At 43.1% G+C, this 19,906-nt stretch overlaps 1 protein-coding gene across 1 annotated transcript in view; it reads left to right on the top strand.

Moving 5' to 3' along the window:
- The window catches only part of LOC138949994 (uncharacterized), a 23,520-nt gene extending 3,614 nt beyond the window's left edge, over positions 1-19,906 (top strand). The window contains exons 3-6 of the mRNA XM_070321773.1: positions 963-1,127; positions 14,567-15,199; positions 15,557-15,741; positions 19,375-19,906. Of these exons, the coding sequence (XP_070177874.1) occupies positions 963-1,127; positions 14,567-15,199; positions 15,557-15,741; positions 19,375-19,906 (1,515 nt within the window). The remainder of the gene's footprint in view (positions 1-962; positions 1,128-14,566; positions 15,200-15,556; positions 15,742-19,374) is intronic.

Below are 19,906 nucleotides of genomic sequence, written 5' to 3'. Positions count from 1 at the left end.
CAAATTTGATTTGATTTGAATTGATTTGATTTGATTTGATCTTTCTCTCTCTCTCTCTCTCTCTCTCTCTCTCTCTCTCTCTCTCTCTCTCTCTCTCTCTCTCTCTCTATCTTCTTCTTCTTCTTCATCATCATCATCATCGTCGTCGTCGTCATCGTCATCGTCATCGTCATCGTCATCGTCGTCGTCGTCGTCATCGTCATCGTCATCATCGTCATCGTCATCGTCATCTTTATCATCACGAGTTTAGGTTTTACGACCTCCTTTTGTTTTTAACTTTTTTTTTCTTTTTTTTAAATATTTTTTTATCATTGTGTATCTATGTGTCCCAAGAACAGATTGTAGTAAAGGCGTAGCCTTAACTCCTAATTCTTGTTAAATAAAGTTCAATTCAATTCAATTCTCTTTGTACATTCACAATTTTGATAATTACGCAAGAATTCAAGTAAAGCTTTTCTGCCTTTTACTGCAATGTTTAACTTTTGTAAATGTTTAACGTGTGTATATATATACATATGTATATAATATTAGAGTAGTCCCTCTCTGAAAAGAAGCTCGTTTGTATTGCTTTTGCCACAACCCTCGTAAAATAAAATTTGATTTGATTTGATTTGATATATCTCTCTCTCTCTCTCTCTCTCTGGTGATATGCAAGAAAACATCTCAACTTTCACAGTATCATATTTGCATCTAGTGCGTGGTCAAACGAATCAAAACTTACCCTATTTTTACGAGATTGATACTAAAGGGCTTTCAAGTCAGAGTCGAATGTGTTCGCTATACGTAATGATGTACGGAATGATCACGTCACCCCAAACGTTTTTGCTCTGAATAATTGCAACGTGTAAACAACGCGTAACTGGTGTCAGGCAAGATAGTCTCTCCGCAGACAATAAAAAAAACATGTCAACAATATGTCATGAAATGTAACTGGTTAGGTTCTTGTGTCACTCGATCTACAGGGACAGAAAGTAGACCCGTACCTTTCAAAGAAACAAGTCCAAGTACTTGCAAAAAGCCAAGCCACGTCTGACGCCGAGAGAAAAACAACACGCCCCATCACGCATGACACAACACAGACCAGCAGCATACCAGCGAGCTGTCAGGGATCAGCGCCCGACAACGAGGTAAATTCATATAGCTTATTTGTCTTATATGTCATCATGGTCAGAGGAATAAGAAAACAAGAACGCTGAAGTCTGATTAACCTTTCAGGCAAGCGCACAAACCTGACACACCCACAGCGAAGTGATGCCACTGAAAAAGTCCATGTCGCTCTCACTTTCCCATTACACACACACACACGCAAGCACACACGCAAGCACACACACACACGCACCTGTACACACATTCCCACACACGCACACACACACACACACACACACACACACACACACACACACACATTCATATTAGCAGAGTTTAATCAGAAAAAGACGATAAAGTGTATATAGATTGGCACAACATTCATATCCTAAAAATTATAAATACACTACTCACAAAAGGTTAAGGATCACTATGAGAAAACAGGTGCTCAATAAAATCAGTTCGCTACTGTTATTTATTTCTCAGTCAAACCAAATTGTTATGAATTCTTGTTCAGCTGTAAGTGGGCGATGTTGTGTTAGTGGGAAAATTGCACGGGATTCTCTACTACTGAGCTTGGTAGCAAAAATAAAAAGCGGAAACTTGCGAAAAAAGACCTTGTTTTGGACCGTTCAGCCCGAATGCATTACACAAGCCACATGGAAAAACCATTATGCACGTGCAAGCACTGCTGTTTATGTGTGAGATGCTGTCACTTGCTTGGCTTTTTGAGAAGACATACCACCAGTATTAGGCATTATCTGACAATGCCTCCACGACGAAAATTGAACGAGTTTGAGAGGGGACGAGCTGTTGCATAGTTCCAAGATGGTGTCCCCAAGCAAGAAGTGGCCAGGCGATTTCACGTGTCCATCTCGGTCATTGTCAGACTGATTCAACGTTACACAGCCACTGGGAAGGTTCAGGAAAGACGCAGACCTGGGCGACCAAAGAAGACAACTCCACGTAAAGATTGTCTTATTGAACGACTAGCCTTGCAAACAAGAACAGCCTCTTCCAGCATTATTCAAAGGCAGCTGAGGGTGGCTACTAACACCAACATCAGCCAGCAGACCATACGGAATCGCCTTCATGGGTTTAACCTCCGTTCTCGTCACCCAGCTGTACGGCCACGCTTAACTCCAGCCCATAGGGCAGCACGCCGCGCCTTCTGCAGACGTCACGTGAGGTGGACACGTCAGCAATGGTCCCAGGTCCTGTTCAGTGATAAATCACGCTTCACCCTGAACCACAACGACGACCGACTGAGGGTCTGGAGGCGCCAAGGGGAACGCTACATTGGCGCCACTGTCCAAGAAAAGGTGGCCTTTGGTGGAGGTTCTGTAATGGTCTAGGGGGCCTTCAGCCTTCACCACAGAACACCCTTGTTTCATGTACTGGGTAACGTGACTGGCCTCCGATACCGCCGGGGATGCGATCCTTCGACCGCTGGCTGTGCCTACACTGCAGCAGATGGGACCGCAGGCTGTCTACCAGGATGACAACGCTCTCACCCACAGGGCAAGGGTGGTCAACGACGTCCTGCAGCAGTCTGGAGTCAACAGAATGGAGTGGCCAGCATGCAGTCCCGATCTCAACGCGATTGAGAACGTCTGGGATGAGTTGGATCGCAAAGTGAGGAGCAACCACCCCCCTCCCAGGGATGTCCACCCCCTCTACCAGACGCTGCAGGCTGAGTGGCAGGCGCTTCCACAGAGGATCTTCACCACCCTGGTCAACTCTATGATCGAGGACTCGCTGCGTCGAGTGCCAGAACAGCCAGGGCGGTTACACGCATTATATTACTGAACTTTTGGGAGCATCTGAAATGCCATGTCTTGTGATTTCAACGACTTTGTGAAATTAAATTTCGATACGTACACACTTTGATAAAATGTACAGACCAAACGATTGCTCAACATTGAAGGAAATGTTGCATCGTTATCACTAAAGCATTGAATTAAACGTTTGCCAAATACCAACGCATTGGCTTTCTAAATTGAAAAGTTATGAATTTGTGTGCAAGTGATCCTTAACTTTTTGTGAGTAGCTTATATATTTTACCTCGTATTCCACAAGTACTTTGCCATAGTCTAAACGGATAAAGTGAAGCCGTTACACTGCAGGCACGTTTGTATTTAAAATAACAACGTATCTTTAAACTATTTGCTTGATAAGAGCACACACACACACACACACACACACACACACACACACACACACACACATACACACACACACACACACATACACACACACACACACACACACACACACACACACACACACCATAAACATACATTCCAACAAATACATTACTATAAATACGTACATACTTGAATGCATTATGTCATCCTGAATTCACGGCATTGCCCAATTGAATTTGCGGAATCGGCAACATTTTTGCCCATTTTGCGTAATTGGCAAAACGTTGCCCATAGGCAGCATTTTGCCGTAAATGCGTACATGCCTCTTAAACCTGCTAATTTATGCGAAATCGGCAGCCGAATACGCGGAAACGGCAATCGATTACGCGTAATAGGCAAGTTGCCCATGTTGCGAAAGCGGCAGTAGTGAGTTCCAAGTGTGTGTGCGTGTGTGTGTGTGTGTGTGTGTGTGTGTGTGTGTGTCTGTGTGTTTTACAAACTGTTAATATAACAACTGACCGGAAACATGACGCATAATTTGTTTTCACTCAAATCCACTCTGCCAGATACGGCTACTGTAGTATTATAGTGTGTTGTGTTGCAGTGTGTTGTAGTGTTGCAGTGTGTTGTAGTGTGGTGTAGTGTTGTAGTGTGCTGTAGCAGAGTACTGTAGATAGTGAGCTCTAAAAACCAAAGCAACCATGTTACGACCTAAAATTCATCCAAACCTCAAAAACAATTCCGTGTCACTCGTTCAATGTGCGTAATGCTGAAAGTTTTATCTGCAAACAAATTCTGTCACCGAAGAAAAATTCTCGTCGCCGCGATATTGGCATGTGCCGTGTTGATGTACTGGAATAAGTAACTAAGCACGTTTTTCAAACAGCATGTTGCACAAGAGGAAGAAGAAATGTGCGTTTCCCCAGTGTCATCTCCAACCCTTCTTGCAGTATTGTTGGTGATGTAATGGTGATCTGGCAGTCAAAAGTTGTTTTTCAGTGTTACGCATGTTTCGGTGTCATAATATTGTTTAAGCTGTCTCCACTACCACCAGGTTGTTGGACCTTCATGACATTCTGCTTGATTACTCCTAATGATCATGATTCAATGTGTGTCTGCGACATAATCCGTTCTTGGTGCTAAGTATTGCACAACGTAGATTGTTTGGTCACACCGAAACATGCGTTATGCTCCCCACCCTGGTCACGTTGAACGCCACCATGCTTTGCCCATAGCTTGTATCTGGAGCATACACAAACAGTTTGGATACGCTTTAGGCTGTTTCATGTTTGACCTCTGATTCCCCCTTTCTGTAACCAGCAGTTAGGAAGAACCTTCAAAAAACGTTGTCCACACTGAAAAGTTGCACTGCAAAACTCTCTAAAGGGCATAATTATGTTCCTGCTTTCTAAATACACTTTTTGAAGCGGATCGATACTCTTGCGCGATTAAACGAAATGGGCAAAAAAGTTGCCGATACCGCGAATTCGGCACGACACATCAATACAGGTGTACATATACCAAAACACATCTATATGAATACATTCACATTAAAATTAGATTTGGTTATGATGGCAAGGTATAACACATCATTTCAGCTACCCTTCTCCTGGATAGTATACGTTATCCCAGCGAAGCTGGAGGTATCCCACGAACGCTATACTGTAATCGACTTGAGAATTTAATGTTCTTCCCAATAACACATAATAAATAATTTTCTTCAGGAATGGACACAGAAAATGAATTCGAAATTTTTTATCCTCGACCTTTTTTTTAATCGTCGACCTTTGTAGACGTTTTGTTGTTGACCTTTTGTTACCCTCGACCTTTTGTCGCACTCGACCTTTTGACTCTTGACCAAATGTCCTCGACCTTTTGTGCCTCGACCTTTTGACCCTCGACCTTTTGGTTCTCACCCGAACTGGATTTAGTCACTCTGATGGGGGGTGGTAGTAGCAGCCCTCAAAAACAGGTCATTGACACACTATTCGCCGAGAAAAGGAAGGTATAACGGTACTCCACCGACACTGGCAAAGCCCACTCAGTGTTGTCTGTCTGTCTATAATTTTGCTTGTCTGTCTGTCTGTCTGTCTGTTTTTCCGTCTGTCTGTCTGTTTTTCCGTCTGTCTGTCTGTTTTTCCGTCTGTCTGTCTTTCCGTTTGTCTGTCCGTCCTTCTGTATGTCCGTGTGTGTGTCTGTCCGTTTGTCGATCTGTCCGCCCGTCCGCCCGTCTGTCTGTCTGTCTGTTCTTCAGTCTGTCTGCCTGTTTGTCAGTGTGCCCGTCTGTCTGTCTGACTGTCCTCTGCCTGTTTGTCAGTCTGTCCACCCGTCTGTCTGTCTGTCTGACTGTCTGCATGTTTGTCAGTCTGTCCGTCTCTTCCTGTGTGTCTGTCTGTCTGCCTGTTTGTCAATCTGTTCGTTTGTCTGTCTGTCTTTCTGTTTGTCTGACAATATGCCTGTTTGTATGTCTAGCTTTTTACATTTAGTCAAGTTTTGACTAAATGTTTTAACGTAGAGGGGGGAATCGAGACGAGGGTCGTGGTGTATGTGCGTGTGTGTGTGTGTGTGTGTGTGTGTGTGTGTCTGTGTGTCTGTGTGTGTGTGTGTGTGCAGAGCGATTCAGACTAAACTACTGGACCGATCTTTATGAAATTTGACATGAGAGTTCCTGGGTATGATATCCTCAGACGTTTTTTTCATTTTTTTGATAAATGTCTTTGATGACGTCATATCCGGCTTTTCGTGAAAGTTGAGGCGGCACTGTCACGCTCTCATTTTTCAACCAAATTGGTTGAAATTTTGGTCAAGTAATCTCCGACGAAGCCCGGACTTCGGTATTGCATTTCAGCTTGGTGGCTTAACAATTAATAAATGACTTTGGTCATTAAGAATCTGAAAATTGCAAAAAAAATATTTTTTTTCATAAAACGATCTAAATATACGTTCATCGTATTTTCCATCATTTTCTGATTCCAAAAACATATACATATGTTATATTTGGATTAAAAACAAGCTCTGAAAATTAAAAATATAAAAATTATGATCAAAATTAAATTTTCGAAGTCAATTTAAAAACACTTTCATCTTATTCCTTGTCGGTTCCTGATTTCAAAAACATATAGATATGATATGTTTGGATTAAAAACACGCTCAGAAAGTTAAAACGAAGAGAGGTACAGAAAAACGTGCTATCCTTCTCAGCGCAACTACTACCCCGCTCTTCTTGTCAATTTCACTGCCTTTGCCATGAGCGGTGGACTGACGATGCTACGAGTATACGGTCTTGCTGCGTTGCATTGCGTTCAGTTTCATTCTGTGAGTTCGACAGCTACTTGACTAAATGTTGTATTTTCGCCTTACGCGACTTGTTATTTGTATGTCTGTCTGTACCGACTGTCTGTCTGCCTGTTAGTCTGTCTGTCTACCTGTTTGTCAGTGCGTCTGTCTGTTCGTCAGTCTATTTGTCAATGTGTATGTCTGTCTGTATGTCTGCCATTGTTATGTCTGTCCGTCTGTTTTTCAATCCTCTCAAATATTGTTTTGAACAGTTAACTTCTACACTCGATGAACAACACAGTAAATAAAATTCGCAGAACTAACTGGTGAAGCAAGCCTATCCTTTATTCTAACTGTATGGTGTAAATTTCTCCCTCGAGGTATCTTATCTTGGCCATGCATTGTCTAGAAATTCCATTTAATGAAAACTATTCATATCGTGTTTTGTATCGATGTGTAGGTCAGAATGTCTTCTCTCAGCTGGTGTCCGTTTTGCAATTGCCACACGCACGAGACGATAAGCAAAGGCAAAAAACAAAAACTACACGTTTTCCTAGGAGTGATATGCCTGTGTCACAGAACGGCTTATCTCGCTCTCCCAGCTGTGATATTTTTAGAACTCCGGGCTGCGCTGGCGCTGAGGTTATCAGCAACCTCAGCCCACGCTGGCAGCAGGAAAAGCTTCGGGGAAACTAAGCGCTTGGGCTGAAACAGGCGTGGATGAAGCTGTGTATCGTCTGCGATTTAGCGAACATTTCGTGACTGACTGCATGGTGGTTGATGATGGTAGATAGCTGTGTTGTGTACAAGACAAACAGTACCGGACCTAAAACTGAGCCCTGTGGTACTCCATAGAACAGAGGTGTTGTGCTAGAACGATGTGCCACAAGAACAAACCGACTTCTGTCTGACAGATAGGAACGGAACCAGGACAGAGCTGTGCTATTGGCGCCGAAATATTGTTCCAGACAAGAGAGTAGAAGGTTGTGGTCAATCGTATCAAACGCAACAGAGAGATCTAACAGAAGAAGAGCGGAGACTTAGTTGTGATCAACAGCAGTGAGTAGGTCATTTACAATGCGCAACAAAGCAGTTTCTGTTGAGTGGTTCGCACGATAGGCGGACTGGTGTACGTTCAAAGGCTGTTTGCTTCAAGTTGTGCATTGAGCTGATGTAGGACAACTTTTTCCATGATTTTGGACCAGAATGGCAAGTTTAAAACGGGTCTATAATTGTTGAGGTCATTTTGATGGAGGGGACGGCTTCTTCAAAAGGGTTTTACAACAGCTGTTTTCCAAGCTGGTGGAACTGAACCCGAGGAAAGTGATTCATTTAACAGATTGGTAATGATGGGGAGAAGGACATCTAGGTTGTCATACATCAGTTTGGTAGGCATGGAGTTCACATGTTTTGGGTTGGGTGGCTGAAACCAGCTTGCGGACAGACTCCACTGACACTGGACTGAAACTCGAAAACTACGGACCAGAATATTGTGCCTCATGCTGGGCTAACTGACTTTGATCAACAGAATTGTTGAAGCTGTTGCGAATTTGTACAACCTTCTCACGAAAGAAATCCGAAAAAGCATCAGCAAGTTGGTCTGCTATGAGAACAGTTGGAACTTTTACATTTTGCGACTTGCCTAAAAGAGTGTTGACATTTTGAGACAATTCTTTGCAAGAAACACTTGCAGTAATCCTGGCACTGTTAGAAAGCTGTCTTCGCACCATGAACCAAATAGTTCACTTTACGTTTAGCAGTTTCATACAGATCTTTGTGTTTGGTCAGTTCGGACGACAACCACCGCAGCTCAGCGTGACGACGTTCTCGCTTCAACTCCTGGAACTGAGAGGCAACGGCGGCGTACCAAGGTGTGGCCTTAAGCTGCTGAACCCTATGCTGGACAAGGGGCTCATGCTTGTCCAGAGTCTGACCAAGAATAACATTGATAACCATAATAGCCATACTTGTGGGGAGGTGTCCAATCAAAAATAAAGGACGCCACAGTTTGTTTGCATTACATCACAGTCTGTACTTTTAAAGCATTGCATTCTTCTTTAAGCCTTTTTGTTTCTGCATGCACGCATAGTTTTGTCTTTTCTGTTGTCTTTGTCTTGTCTGTGCACAACTCTGTCTTGCTATTCCAGACTCACAGGCCTCATGAGCAAATCACTTCCCAGTGGCAGCTTAACACTCGTGTGGAAACAGTACAGTCTTATGCATGCCACAATATGCCTGCGGTGTTAAAGAGGCAACTCGTGGTATAAAAAGGAGCCACGCTTTGCCTTCTTCAGTAGGTCTTCTGGCTGTTTTGGTAGAATAATTAAGCTCGTCACTTCGAGAAGACAAATTAAAACTTATGCCAGGAAGCACTGCATGGCTCTTTAACATGATATTTGAGGAAGTTCCAACGCAAGAGCACAAAACAATTGACAGGGCACAAGGCGCAAGTATGGAAATGGTGAAACAAATTCAAACCTACCGGTTTTGAAATTCAAAATCCTGCCTGTCAGTCGGGGAGGTTCCAGAACACGCTAAATAAAGAGGGCCATGCAGATACTATAAGCCTGAAGCCTGCCAATGTGACGGGGACACCCCGAAGCGTCCCGGTACCAAAGCGTCCCGGTACCGAAGCGTCCCGGTACCAAAGCGTCCCGGTACCGAAGCGTCCCGGTACCAAAGCGTCCCGGTACCAAAGCGTCCCGGTACCGAAGCGTCCCACTATAACGCGTCACAGGACTTAGACTTTTTTTTTTTTAAACCTTGACCAAGGGCGGATCAATTCACTTTGGAGGGGGGGGGGGGGTTACAAAATGACTGCGAAGATACAAGTTGATGGCGCCGAAGGCGCCTAAGCCTCTAGGGGGGTCCGGGGCATGCCCCCCCCCCCCCCGGAAATTTTTTTATCCAAAGAAACAAAATAGAGCTGGTGCATCCTGAGCCAATAAATTACCTCTTTTTTGGGGGGGTGGGGGGATTACGTAACCCGTGTAACCCCCCCAGATCCGCCCTTGTTGACCTTTTTTTGACCTTGACTTGACTAACCATATTTATTTGTTTTAAATTTAATCTTGACCTTGATTTGACCTTGACTTCACTGATTTTTATATTTAGTCAAGTTTTGACTAAATATTTTAACATCGAGGGGGAATCGAAACGAGGGTCGTGGTGTATGTGCGTATGTGTGTGCGTGCGTGCGTGCGTGTGTGTGTGTGTGTGTGTAGAGCGATTCAGACTAAACTACTGGACCGATCTTTATGAAATTTGACATGAGAGTTCCTGGGTATGAAATCCCCGAACTTTTTTCCATTTTTTTGATAAATGTCTTTGATGACGTCATATCCGGCTTTTCGTGAAAGTTGAGGCGGCACTGTCACGCCCTCATTTTTCAACCAAATTGGTTGAAATTTTGGTCAAGTACTCTTCAACGAAGCCCGGGGTTCGGTATTGCATTTCAGCTTGGTGGCTTAAAAATTAATTAATGACTTTGGTCATTAAAAATCTGAAAATTGTAAAAAAAATTAAAAATTTATAAAACGATCCAAATTTACGTTTATCTTATTCTCCATCATTTGCTGATTCCAAAAACATATAAATATGTTATATTCGGATTAAAAACAAGCTCTGAAAATTAAATATATAAAAATTATTATCAAATTTTTTTTTTTCGAAATCAATTTAAAAACACTTTCATCTTATTCCTTGTCGGTTCCTGATTCCAAAAATATATAGATATGATATGTTTGGATTAAAAACACGCTCAGAAAGTTAAAACAAAGAGAGGTACAGAAAAGCGTGCTATCCTTCTCAGCGCAACGAATACCCCGCTCTTCTTGTCAATTCCACGTGTTCTGTGAGTTCGACAGCTACTTGACTAAATATTGTATTTTCGCCTTACGCGACTTGTTTTAATTTTGCACAGACCTTGATTTGCTTTCGGTAAAATAAAATCACTTTTTGTCCAACTTTTCCCCAACTTTACTTTAGATCTGTACTCACAACACACCAATTTGGAAATACTGTACCCGTGTGGACAAGTACGGGGGAAAAGTCCGTAGGCTTCCGTTCACAAGACTCACACACGCTTTCTGGCTTCATTAAGCGTGAGCGTCTGAAAAAGTCTTTTCAGTTCTGCCTCCGACTTTTAAATTGTATCATTTGGGTTAATTTGGGTTTGTTTTCATTTGGGTAATAAAGAACGCTCGCGCTGGACCCGAGTACTCTTCAGACTGGCTCGCTCCCCCAGTATGAAAGTGTTTGTCTTGTGCACGTTTAAGACCAAGTGATTGCTCTGTGTGAATTACAGGCATTCCCTTTGCTTTATAAATACATTGGCATGCGAGCCGAGGATGTGCGTAGTGACTGGAACCGGGACGCTTCGGTACCGGGACGCTTCGGCACCGGGACGCTTCGGTACCGGGACGCTTCGTGCCCTACTGCGCGGCGGGAGCGTCCCGAAGCGTTCCGGTACCAAAGCGTCCCGGCACCCCTGTGACGCGTTATAGTGGGACGCTTCGGTACCGGGACGCTTCGGCACCGGGACGCTTCGGCACCGGGACGCTTCGGTACCGGGACGCTTCGTGATGTACCCAATGTGACTACTTTAAATGTAAAACATCTAACTGAACTAATTCGCTTTATTGCAGTGAACACGTGCTTCGGATGTTCTTACATTCAACCTGTGTTCCCCTATTTACTCAAGTGTATCACTGCCACTTGTTTCACAGTTCTCTGACAATGGCTTTATAACCGCTGTCAACCAGACACATAAACAATCTGTTTAAAACAATAGCATTGTTAAGTCTGTCTCCGTAAGGGGGGATCAGTCGGTTAACTTAACCTATTTAGCCGTGTGACGTCCGCGGTTTGTGAGTACCCGCTATTACGAGCTAGTCGTGTGACAGAGAGTTTTCTTGCACACGAGACTGTAGATGTTTCACGACGGCTTTAGCCGGAGTGAAACAGCAGCAGTCGAGTGTGCAAGAAAACTCTCTGTCACACGACTAGCTCGTAATGGCGATTATGTCTCACAGCATAGGCATAGAAAGATATAAATGAGTTTTGGGGGACGAAATAACAGGCACAAAACCAGACTGAAAACACAATTGCCTTTTCACACATACCCTACACACGCATGCGCGCAGAAGATAGATCCAATTCGTTTCGTGTCTTTTTCTGGTTGAATGCATTTAACAAAGTATCAACCAACGTTTCTGAATCTTTCAATGAAAAAAATAAACTTTTTTTGAACCAAACAGCACAAACCAACGAAAGCTAAACACACAAACACACGCGCGCACTAACACAGATTGAATGCAAAGCGCGAACGAACACGGAGAATTTTTGTAGGTCAGGTCGTGGGAAAGTCCACCCGAAATGTTCCACAGGGGAACTGGTTGTGTTTGGATTGTTCTTTTTCTCACAGTAATGTTGATGTTGTTTACAGTGCAGTTTTGAAAGAATATTTTCCGAATTTGGGGCACACTTTCGTCTTTCGGTTTGTTTATCTTGTCGAAGTAACATTCGAGTGTTTCTAAATCCAAACCTTCCATCACCGCTGGTGCAGATTAGACCTGCCTGACTGTCTGCGTGCGTGTTAGAGCTGAAGACGAAGCCTCAATCGCCAAAGCGTCACCCATCTGTAGGTTCTGAGCATCGGATGTACGTTGATACGTGGTAAGATCCGCACGGAACTGTCTATGCAACTTTTCCTAGTCACAGGTGTAAGGTTCGATCTTTTCTTTGCAATTTCGTCCTCTGTGTACGTAGCAAAGCGTTTCACCATTTTCGGTTTTCGTTGCAGACGACGATAGTGAAAGTAGTACCTATTGTTTTGTTTTGACCTTTCGTATTCAGGGTTCTTCATTGAAGCTTGGTAAAGGGACCGTGTCGTGTAAGTGGAAAGTTGACAAAGCTTTTGAAAACAGAAATTGAATGAAGAAGAAAATGTGGCTTTCAGTTATATACAGGAGAACGGGGTTGGTGTTATTCTTTTACCGTCAAACACTTAGTACACAGATAAAACGTGATTGACTGACCAAGGCCTGTTGGCACACTATTCAGAATGCACAACAAAATGTAACAACGCTTTGATACCCATTTTTCTACTTTCGTGATCACTTGAAATGAATACTGAAAACATAAGTGTTTAAGGTAGTGACTGAATGTATGTAAAGGTAAAAATGTTCAGAAATAAATGCATAATCAAAATAATTGATTTCGGCATCAAAGCGTGTAACATACAATCTTGCACACGTTTGCTTTAGTAGTGGCAAAGAAGGAATGCGTGTGACATTGCGCGATACTTCCGGGTCAGAGGTTACGTTCCGAACCACCGGAAAGCGTTACCACCGGCCGCTAAAACCAACGATTGTACGGACTGCGATGTGGTAAACTAAATATTTCTTTCCAATCAAAATATTTTTTCATGTTAGTCGCACAGGCATGTTCTTGTTTATTTTGTGCGTGCATCTCATTACACCTGGCTGCAAATTCGAATGTTGAAACTATTTTTGCAATGATTTTTGAATGCATGCCTCCTCAGATGAAATTTTCTTGCTAGATCTATTCTGTTAGTAGCAGCAACAAAATGTAACGTTTTCGACATTGTACAAGTTATACGATCAGGAATCGATTTGCGAGCTTGTGCCATAAATCCGAGATGCATGGACATGTTACTACAAAGTAATATTTTTTGTTTGGAGTGGAGTACAAGTCAAGGGTATGCCAATCCCGGCAAATCCAGTAGGCAGCCCAGCGACAGTCTTCTCAATATGACTTAACTGCTACTGCTTGATCAGTCCGCACTGTACCGGCACGGTTGGCCTAGGGGTAAGGCATCCGCCCCGTGATCGGGAGGTCGTGGGTTCGAACCACGGCCGGGTCATACCTAAGACTTTAAAATTGGCAATCTAGTGGCTGCTCCGCCTAGCGTCTGGCATTATGGGGTTAGTGCTAGGACTGGTTGGTCCGGTGTCAGAATAATGTGACTGGGTGAGACATGAAGCCTGTGCTGCGACTTCTGTCTTGTGTGTGGCGCACGTTATATGTCAAAGCAGCACCGCCCTGACATGGCCCTTCGTGTTCGGCTGGGCGTTAAGCAAACAAACAAACATAAATCAGTCCGCAAGCGCGACCATTATAGTTTGGAGGCCGTAGCGCTGTATTGTGCAATACCACCTGGTGGCTGAAAGTAGGTTACGTCTCCGTCTAAGGCTACTACTTATGACTTAGGTTCTCTAATATCGATACATAATAATAATGCGCTCTGAAAAATGTACAAGTGTTATCAAGATATATGTATATTTTTTTGTAATTCAATCTGTTGGCATCAAACAGAAAGATCAACACCAAAAAACAAACATCGCCGAGACTACATCAATAGTCTCGACTAACCATACCCGAAGACTAAGACGGTTCACGCTCTTTCCCGCGAACGTAGTACTTACTTAACCTATTTTCTTTAATTCTGAGCAAACTTTTAGAGTAAAAATGACATATCCATGCATTTCTGTTTTAATTCAGGAGAATATGAGGAATACAATTCAATCATTTTGATATATTTATGGTAGTGGACATTTGATTTTAATGACAACCTTAATGAGCAAACTAGTAACTACGTTTTAAACTTCCGAGCTGAAATGCAATCCCAGAATTACACACACACACACACACACACAAGCACGCATGCACGCACGCACACACACTCACACATACACACATACACACACACACACACACACACACACACACACACACACACACACACACACACACACACACACACACACACACACATACATCATACCACCCTCGTCTCGTTTCCCCGTCTATGTTAAAACATTTAGTCAAAACTTGACTAAATGTAAAAAGTGTTCAGCATACGAAAGATATATGAGGATGGCATTCGAGTGGTAATGTCAGTGTTTGATATTCTCTCAGTTGCCAGAAGATTTATTCTGCTTAACTCTTACTTTCTGTTGTTGCAAACTTGTCTATATTCCGAACCTTTGATTATAAGATCCTTATTGGTCTAAGGCACGTTTAATTTGTTTCAGACCGAGTTTCTTAACGCCTGGTTTCCTTGCCTGGACACCCAACCCTACATCATCCCCCCCGTCCACTTCGACACCGTGCACGTCCGAAAGGTAAACCTTGCAGGAGGCCATTCCATCAACGTTCTGAAAACTCAAGAGGAACGAGAACAGGGGCAGGATAAAAGCGCCAACAAGACTGTGAAGATAGACAGAATTCTCAAAAAGATCCACTACTGTTTGAGTCACATAAAGAAGGAAGCAGCCAAGCAGAGAGAATTAATGGTAATTATGTCCCAAGCCAAGTGCAGTCTCTACGGTGCCAACTCTACAAGCCTCTACACTGGGGCAGCGGCAATGAGCACCAACAGCAGTGACAGAGAGGCCCTAGACTTGAGGGAGGAATTTGTTGACCTGCTGGTAATCCATCGCCAGCAGGGCATATTGATGGCGGCAACAATACCAAAAACAGAAGAAAACCCCGAGACCCTTCAAGGGGACATCAGGAAGGCTGTTGACTACCTGGAGAAAGCAAAGAAAATTGTTGAAGATTACGTCGTGAATGCCGTTACGCCAAAGCCCGCGATTCACCGAGCTGTTCTCCTGCCTAACGTCAGTAGAGACTGTCTTCAGGGCCAACTAGTCGAGATAAGTGATGTAAGACACACACACACGCACACACACACACACGCGCACGCATACGCATACACGCACACACACACACATACATACACGTACGCATACACACACACACACACACACGCACGCATACACACACACACACATACACACACACACACACAAACACACACACCCACCTAACGTTACTGTGTGATGTCTGTACATCTAAGGAAGCCAGAACAACTTGGTGACACTAACGTTACAGTGTGATGTTTGGACAGCTAAGGGAGCTAGAACAACTTGGTGACACTAACGTTACTGTGTGATGTCTGTACAGCTAAGGGAGCTAGAACAACTTGGTGACACTAGCGTTACTTTGTGATGTCTGTACAGCTAAGGGAGCTAGAACAACGTCTGGGTGTGGAGCCAGGGCGCAGTTTCAGCGAGTTCTGTCTCTGCGAGGATGACATGGCGGACGAGACGAGAGTGGAGAGATGGTGGACAACCTGCCTGAAGCGAGATGAAGGTGCAGACCGCCCTATGATGGGACAAGATGTTTACCGGCAGCTGGTGACCAAGTAGGACCTTTTCTTCATCTGTATTCCGTTGTTCGTCGTCCGTATTCCGTTTTCACATACATACACAGAAGATGTTCAAGTTTGTTCACGACACTCTTGGGTTGAGTGAACACGTTGAGTGTATGTGTGAGTGTGTGAGTGTGTGTGTGTGTGTGTGTGTGTGTGTGTGTGTGTGTGTGTGTGTGTGTGTGTGTGTGTGTGTGTGTGTGTGTGTGTGTGTGTGAGAGAGAGAGTGTGTGTGCGCGCGCGCGCGCGCGTGTGTGTGTGTGTGTGTGTGTGTTTTGTTTTTACTCAACTGTTGAGTGTTGGGCATGTGTCTTGTCGTGTATGCAACCACACAGATAATTATGTTCGCACTTTGACACGGGTTAAAAACATTGTCTAAACTGTCTCTTATCACCCCAAGAGCTATGCAGTTCAGGTTGGTGGTTGTATTGTTGTGACCACACACAGGGATACCTTAAAATACACGGATGAGCGCTGAGTTACTCAAATTGAAAACCACTGTGTTTTGAGTTGCAATCCAATTGTGAGGCCTTTTGGCGCCAGTCATGATTTTTGTCCTACCTTTCGACCCTGAGTGGACTTTGTATTTCATGCGCTATTTCTAGAGATACAGATTTGAAATAAAGCCGAGAGCGACAGAGCTCGTTTTGGATGTTGAATAGATAACCACAGGCGAGGAAGCTCGTAGAATTAGTGTTTGAGCGTTCTAATGTTAAAATGTAAATGCTGTGTTTGGTAGTCTTGTCAGACCGTGCTATTCTCCAACGGGCAGTGTGTTTGTTTCTGTTATGCGAAGCGTTTTAGCCCGGTATGGCATGCGTGTGAGTGTGCATACGTTTGCTAGAATATAGGTTTGACTTCTTCAGTCCAACGGTTTTAATCTGCATTGACGGGTATCTACGGAAACTAAATAAAATATGATGTCGAACGGAAGTCTGGACTCCTGACACAGGAGAGCTGGGCACAGCTAACCGCTCGCTGATTAAAATTCATTTAAAAACATCCGACAGCGATTCACCCTAAAAATCGACTTTGCTAATATGTTGTAATATTGCCAACAACTTTCTGAAGGTATACATATCTATTTTCGGACATGGCAGATTTTGAACACTTTGAAACAGCGCTTACATATCACTTATCATGCATATTTTTTTTAGAATACGATCACTTTTACCACTTTTAATGCCATATTTCAGAATGGAGGTAATGGTACGTTTTGCAGGTCGGTGCAAAAATTAAAAAAAGTCCATTTTTGTTGTGTTTGTTTTATGTGATTATGTGGACTCTGCTCGGCATTGTGTCATTTTGTCGTTAAAATCGAGCAAATGCACCAGGAAATATGTGGATGCCATTCGAGAAACTGATCTAATTTTAAACTAAGAAAACGTCATGAAATAACGCTATTTCCAGCCATGTCACAAAGACACCTTACCATAATTCAAATAGAAACACATCATCATAACAAACGTGAACCAAGGACGAATAACACTTCCAAAATAGGTCCTACGATTGTTAATTGACTGGTTAGATACCCCATTCAATTACCCAACCCTCGCTTATATGATTCTTGTTAAATGTCATCATAGTTCAAATTCTGTATCATAAAGTCTATCCGATTGATTTCTCTCATTTGTTTTACCCTTGTTTCAACGGACTCTGAAAATATCACAGGCAAAATATTAGCACAATCTATTTTTTTGGTAAATCAGTGTTTTAACTCTTTAATTATTGTTCATAGTTTTGGAGCTGTTTTGAGCAAATCATTGCAGGTGTTTCTAAATTACAGTGAATGTCCCTTGAACTTGTTAAGGTCCAATTTGTCAGAAAACGTTTCAAAATGGCGCCTTTGGTGTACTTTCTTTAAGTGCATCCTTCAGTGTGAAACAGCTTCAACAATCAACAGTTGGAAGCAGCTTCAACAATCAACAGTTTGAAGCAGCTTCAACAATCAACAGTTTGAAGCAGCTTCAACAATCAACAGTTTGAAGCAGATTCAACAATCAACAGTTTGAAGCAGCTTCAACAATCAACAGTTTGAAGCAGCTTGAACAATCAACAGTTTGAAGCAGCTTCAACAATCAACAGTTTGAAGCAGCTTCAACAATCAACAGTTTGAAGCAGCGTTAACAATCAACAGTTTGAAACAGCTTCAACAATAAACAGTTTGAAGCAGCTTCAACAATCAACAGTTTGAAGCAGCTTCAACAGTCAACAGTATGAAACAGCTTCAACAATCAACAGTTTGAAACAGCTTCAACAATCAACAGTTTGAAACAGCTTCAACAATCAACAGTTTGAAGCAGCTTCAACAATCAACAGTTTGAAGCAGCTTCAACAATCAACAGTTTGAAGCAGCTTCAACAATCAACAGTTTGAAGCAGCTTCAACAATCAACAGTTTGAAGCAGCTTCAACAATCAACAGTTTGAAGCAGCTTCAACAATCAACAGTTTGAAGCAGCTTCAACAATCAACAGTTTGAAGCAGCTTCAACAATCAACAGTTTGAAGCAGCTTCAACAATCAACAGTTTGAAGCAGCTTCAACAATCAACAGTTTGAAGCAGCTTCAACAATCAACAGTTTGAAGCAGCTTCAACAATCAACAGTTTGAAGCAGCTTCAACAATCAACAGTTTGAAGCAGCTTCAACAATCAACAGTTTGAAACAGCTTCAACAATCAACAGTTTGAAGCAGCTTCAACAATCAACAGTTTGAAGCAGCTTCAACAATCAACAGTTTGAAGCAGCTTCAACAATCAACAGTTTGAAGCAGCTTCAACAATCAACAGTTTGAAGCAGCTTCAACAATCAACAGTTTGAAGCAGCTTCAACAATCAACAGTTTGAAGCAGCTTCAACAATCAACAGTTTGAAGCAGCTTCAACAATCAACAGTTTGAAGCAGCTTCAACAATCAACAGTTTGAAGCAGCTTCAACAATCAACAGTTTGAAGCAGCTTCAACAATCAACAGTTTGAAGCAGCTTCAACAATCAACAGTTTGAAACAGCTTCAACAATCAACAGTTTGAAACAGCTTCAACAATCAACAGTTTGAAGCAGCTTCAACAATCAACAGCCTGGCTGCTTCTTGTGCACAGTGCCAATGTTTTGCCCGAATTAAATGGACACTGCATCAACGGGTTACTGTAAGCTGGTTACTGTTAACTGATCACTGTTAACGGTTAACTGGTCGCTGTTAACTGGTTGCTGTTAACGGGTCACTGTTAACTAGTTACTGTTAACTGGTCAATGTTAACTTGTTGCTGTTAACTGGTCAGTTAACTGGTCACTGTTAACGGGTTACTGCTAACTGGTCACTGTTAAATGGTCACTGATAACTGGTCACTGTTAAATGTTAACCGTTACATGGTCACTAATAACTGGTCACTGTTAACTGGTCACTCTTTATGGTTACTCTTATATGGTCAGTCTTAACTGGTCTTGTTTATTGAGAGAAAACAGTCACCAGACCAGAAAGCTCTACATATCATGCGTTTGTTCGATTATTTTTTGTTCATTATTTTGTTTGTGCAAGTGTTTTTTTCCGTTTTTTTCTTCCAAAACGTTTGTAGCAGAAGACCCATACGATACAGAAGTGACAATCCACTGTACGAATTCTGCCCTTTGCAGGTTTGTCACACCCCTAACCACGGTGCAGATGTACCTGTCCACTGAACCACGACTACAGCTGTGGACTCTACACGACGTGGTGCAGGCAGTAGGGGAGGAGCATGGCCGTGACTTGTCTCGCATCGCGCTCTTCCCTCGTCAGTTGGAACTGGTGGAAGACTTGCCTGACCAGAACAAGGATGACGTCATCATACTTTACGGTCCACCTGGCTCAGCTAAGACTTTTCTCCTATTAATTAAGGGTGTCCTGTGGCTGAAGGAGGGGTGTGGAAAGGTCTTTGTCGTGCAGTCACGTCCTGAAGACGGCGCAGCTTCTGCCTTCCTGGTGGCCCATCAGCTTAAGATGACCGCGGCACAGGGACCCGACAGCGTGCAGCTCGTCAACACGCAGGATTTCTGGGACAACGAGAGGAAGACATGGACACAGGAAGGCGAGGTGAAGTACCAGGCCTGGATGCAACAGCTGTGTGATCACGCCAGGGACAACCCAACAGGGGCAGTGCACATCTTAGCCGATGAGGCAAACTGGTGA

The sequence above is a fragment of the Littorina saxatilis genome, linkage group LG16 (genome assembly GCF_037325665.1).
Source record: "Littorina saxatilis isolate snail1 linkage group LG16, US_GU_Lsax_2.0, whole genome shotgun sequence".
Classification (NCBI taxonomy): domain Eukaryota; kingdom Metazoa; phylum Mollusca; class Gastropoda; order Littorinimorpha; family Littorinidae; genus Littorina; species Littorina saxatilis.
This window is presented reverse-complemented; position numbering and strand designations above follow the sequence as displayed.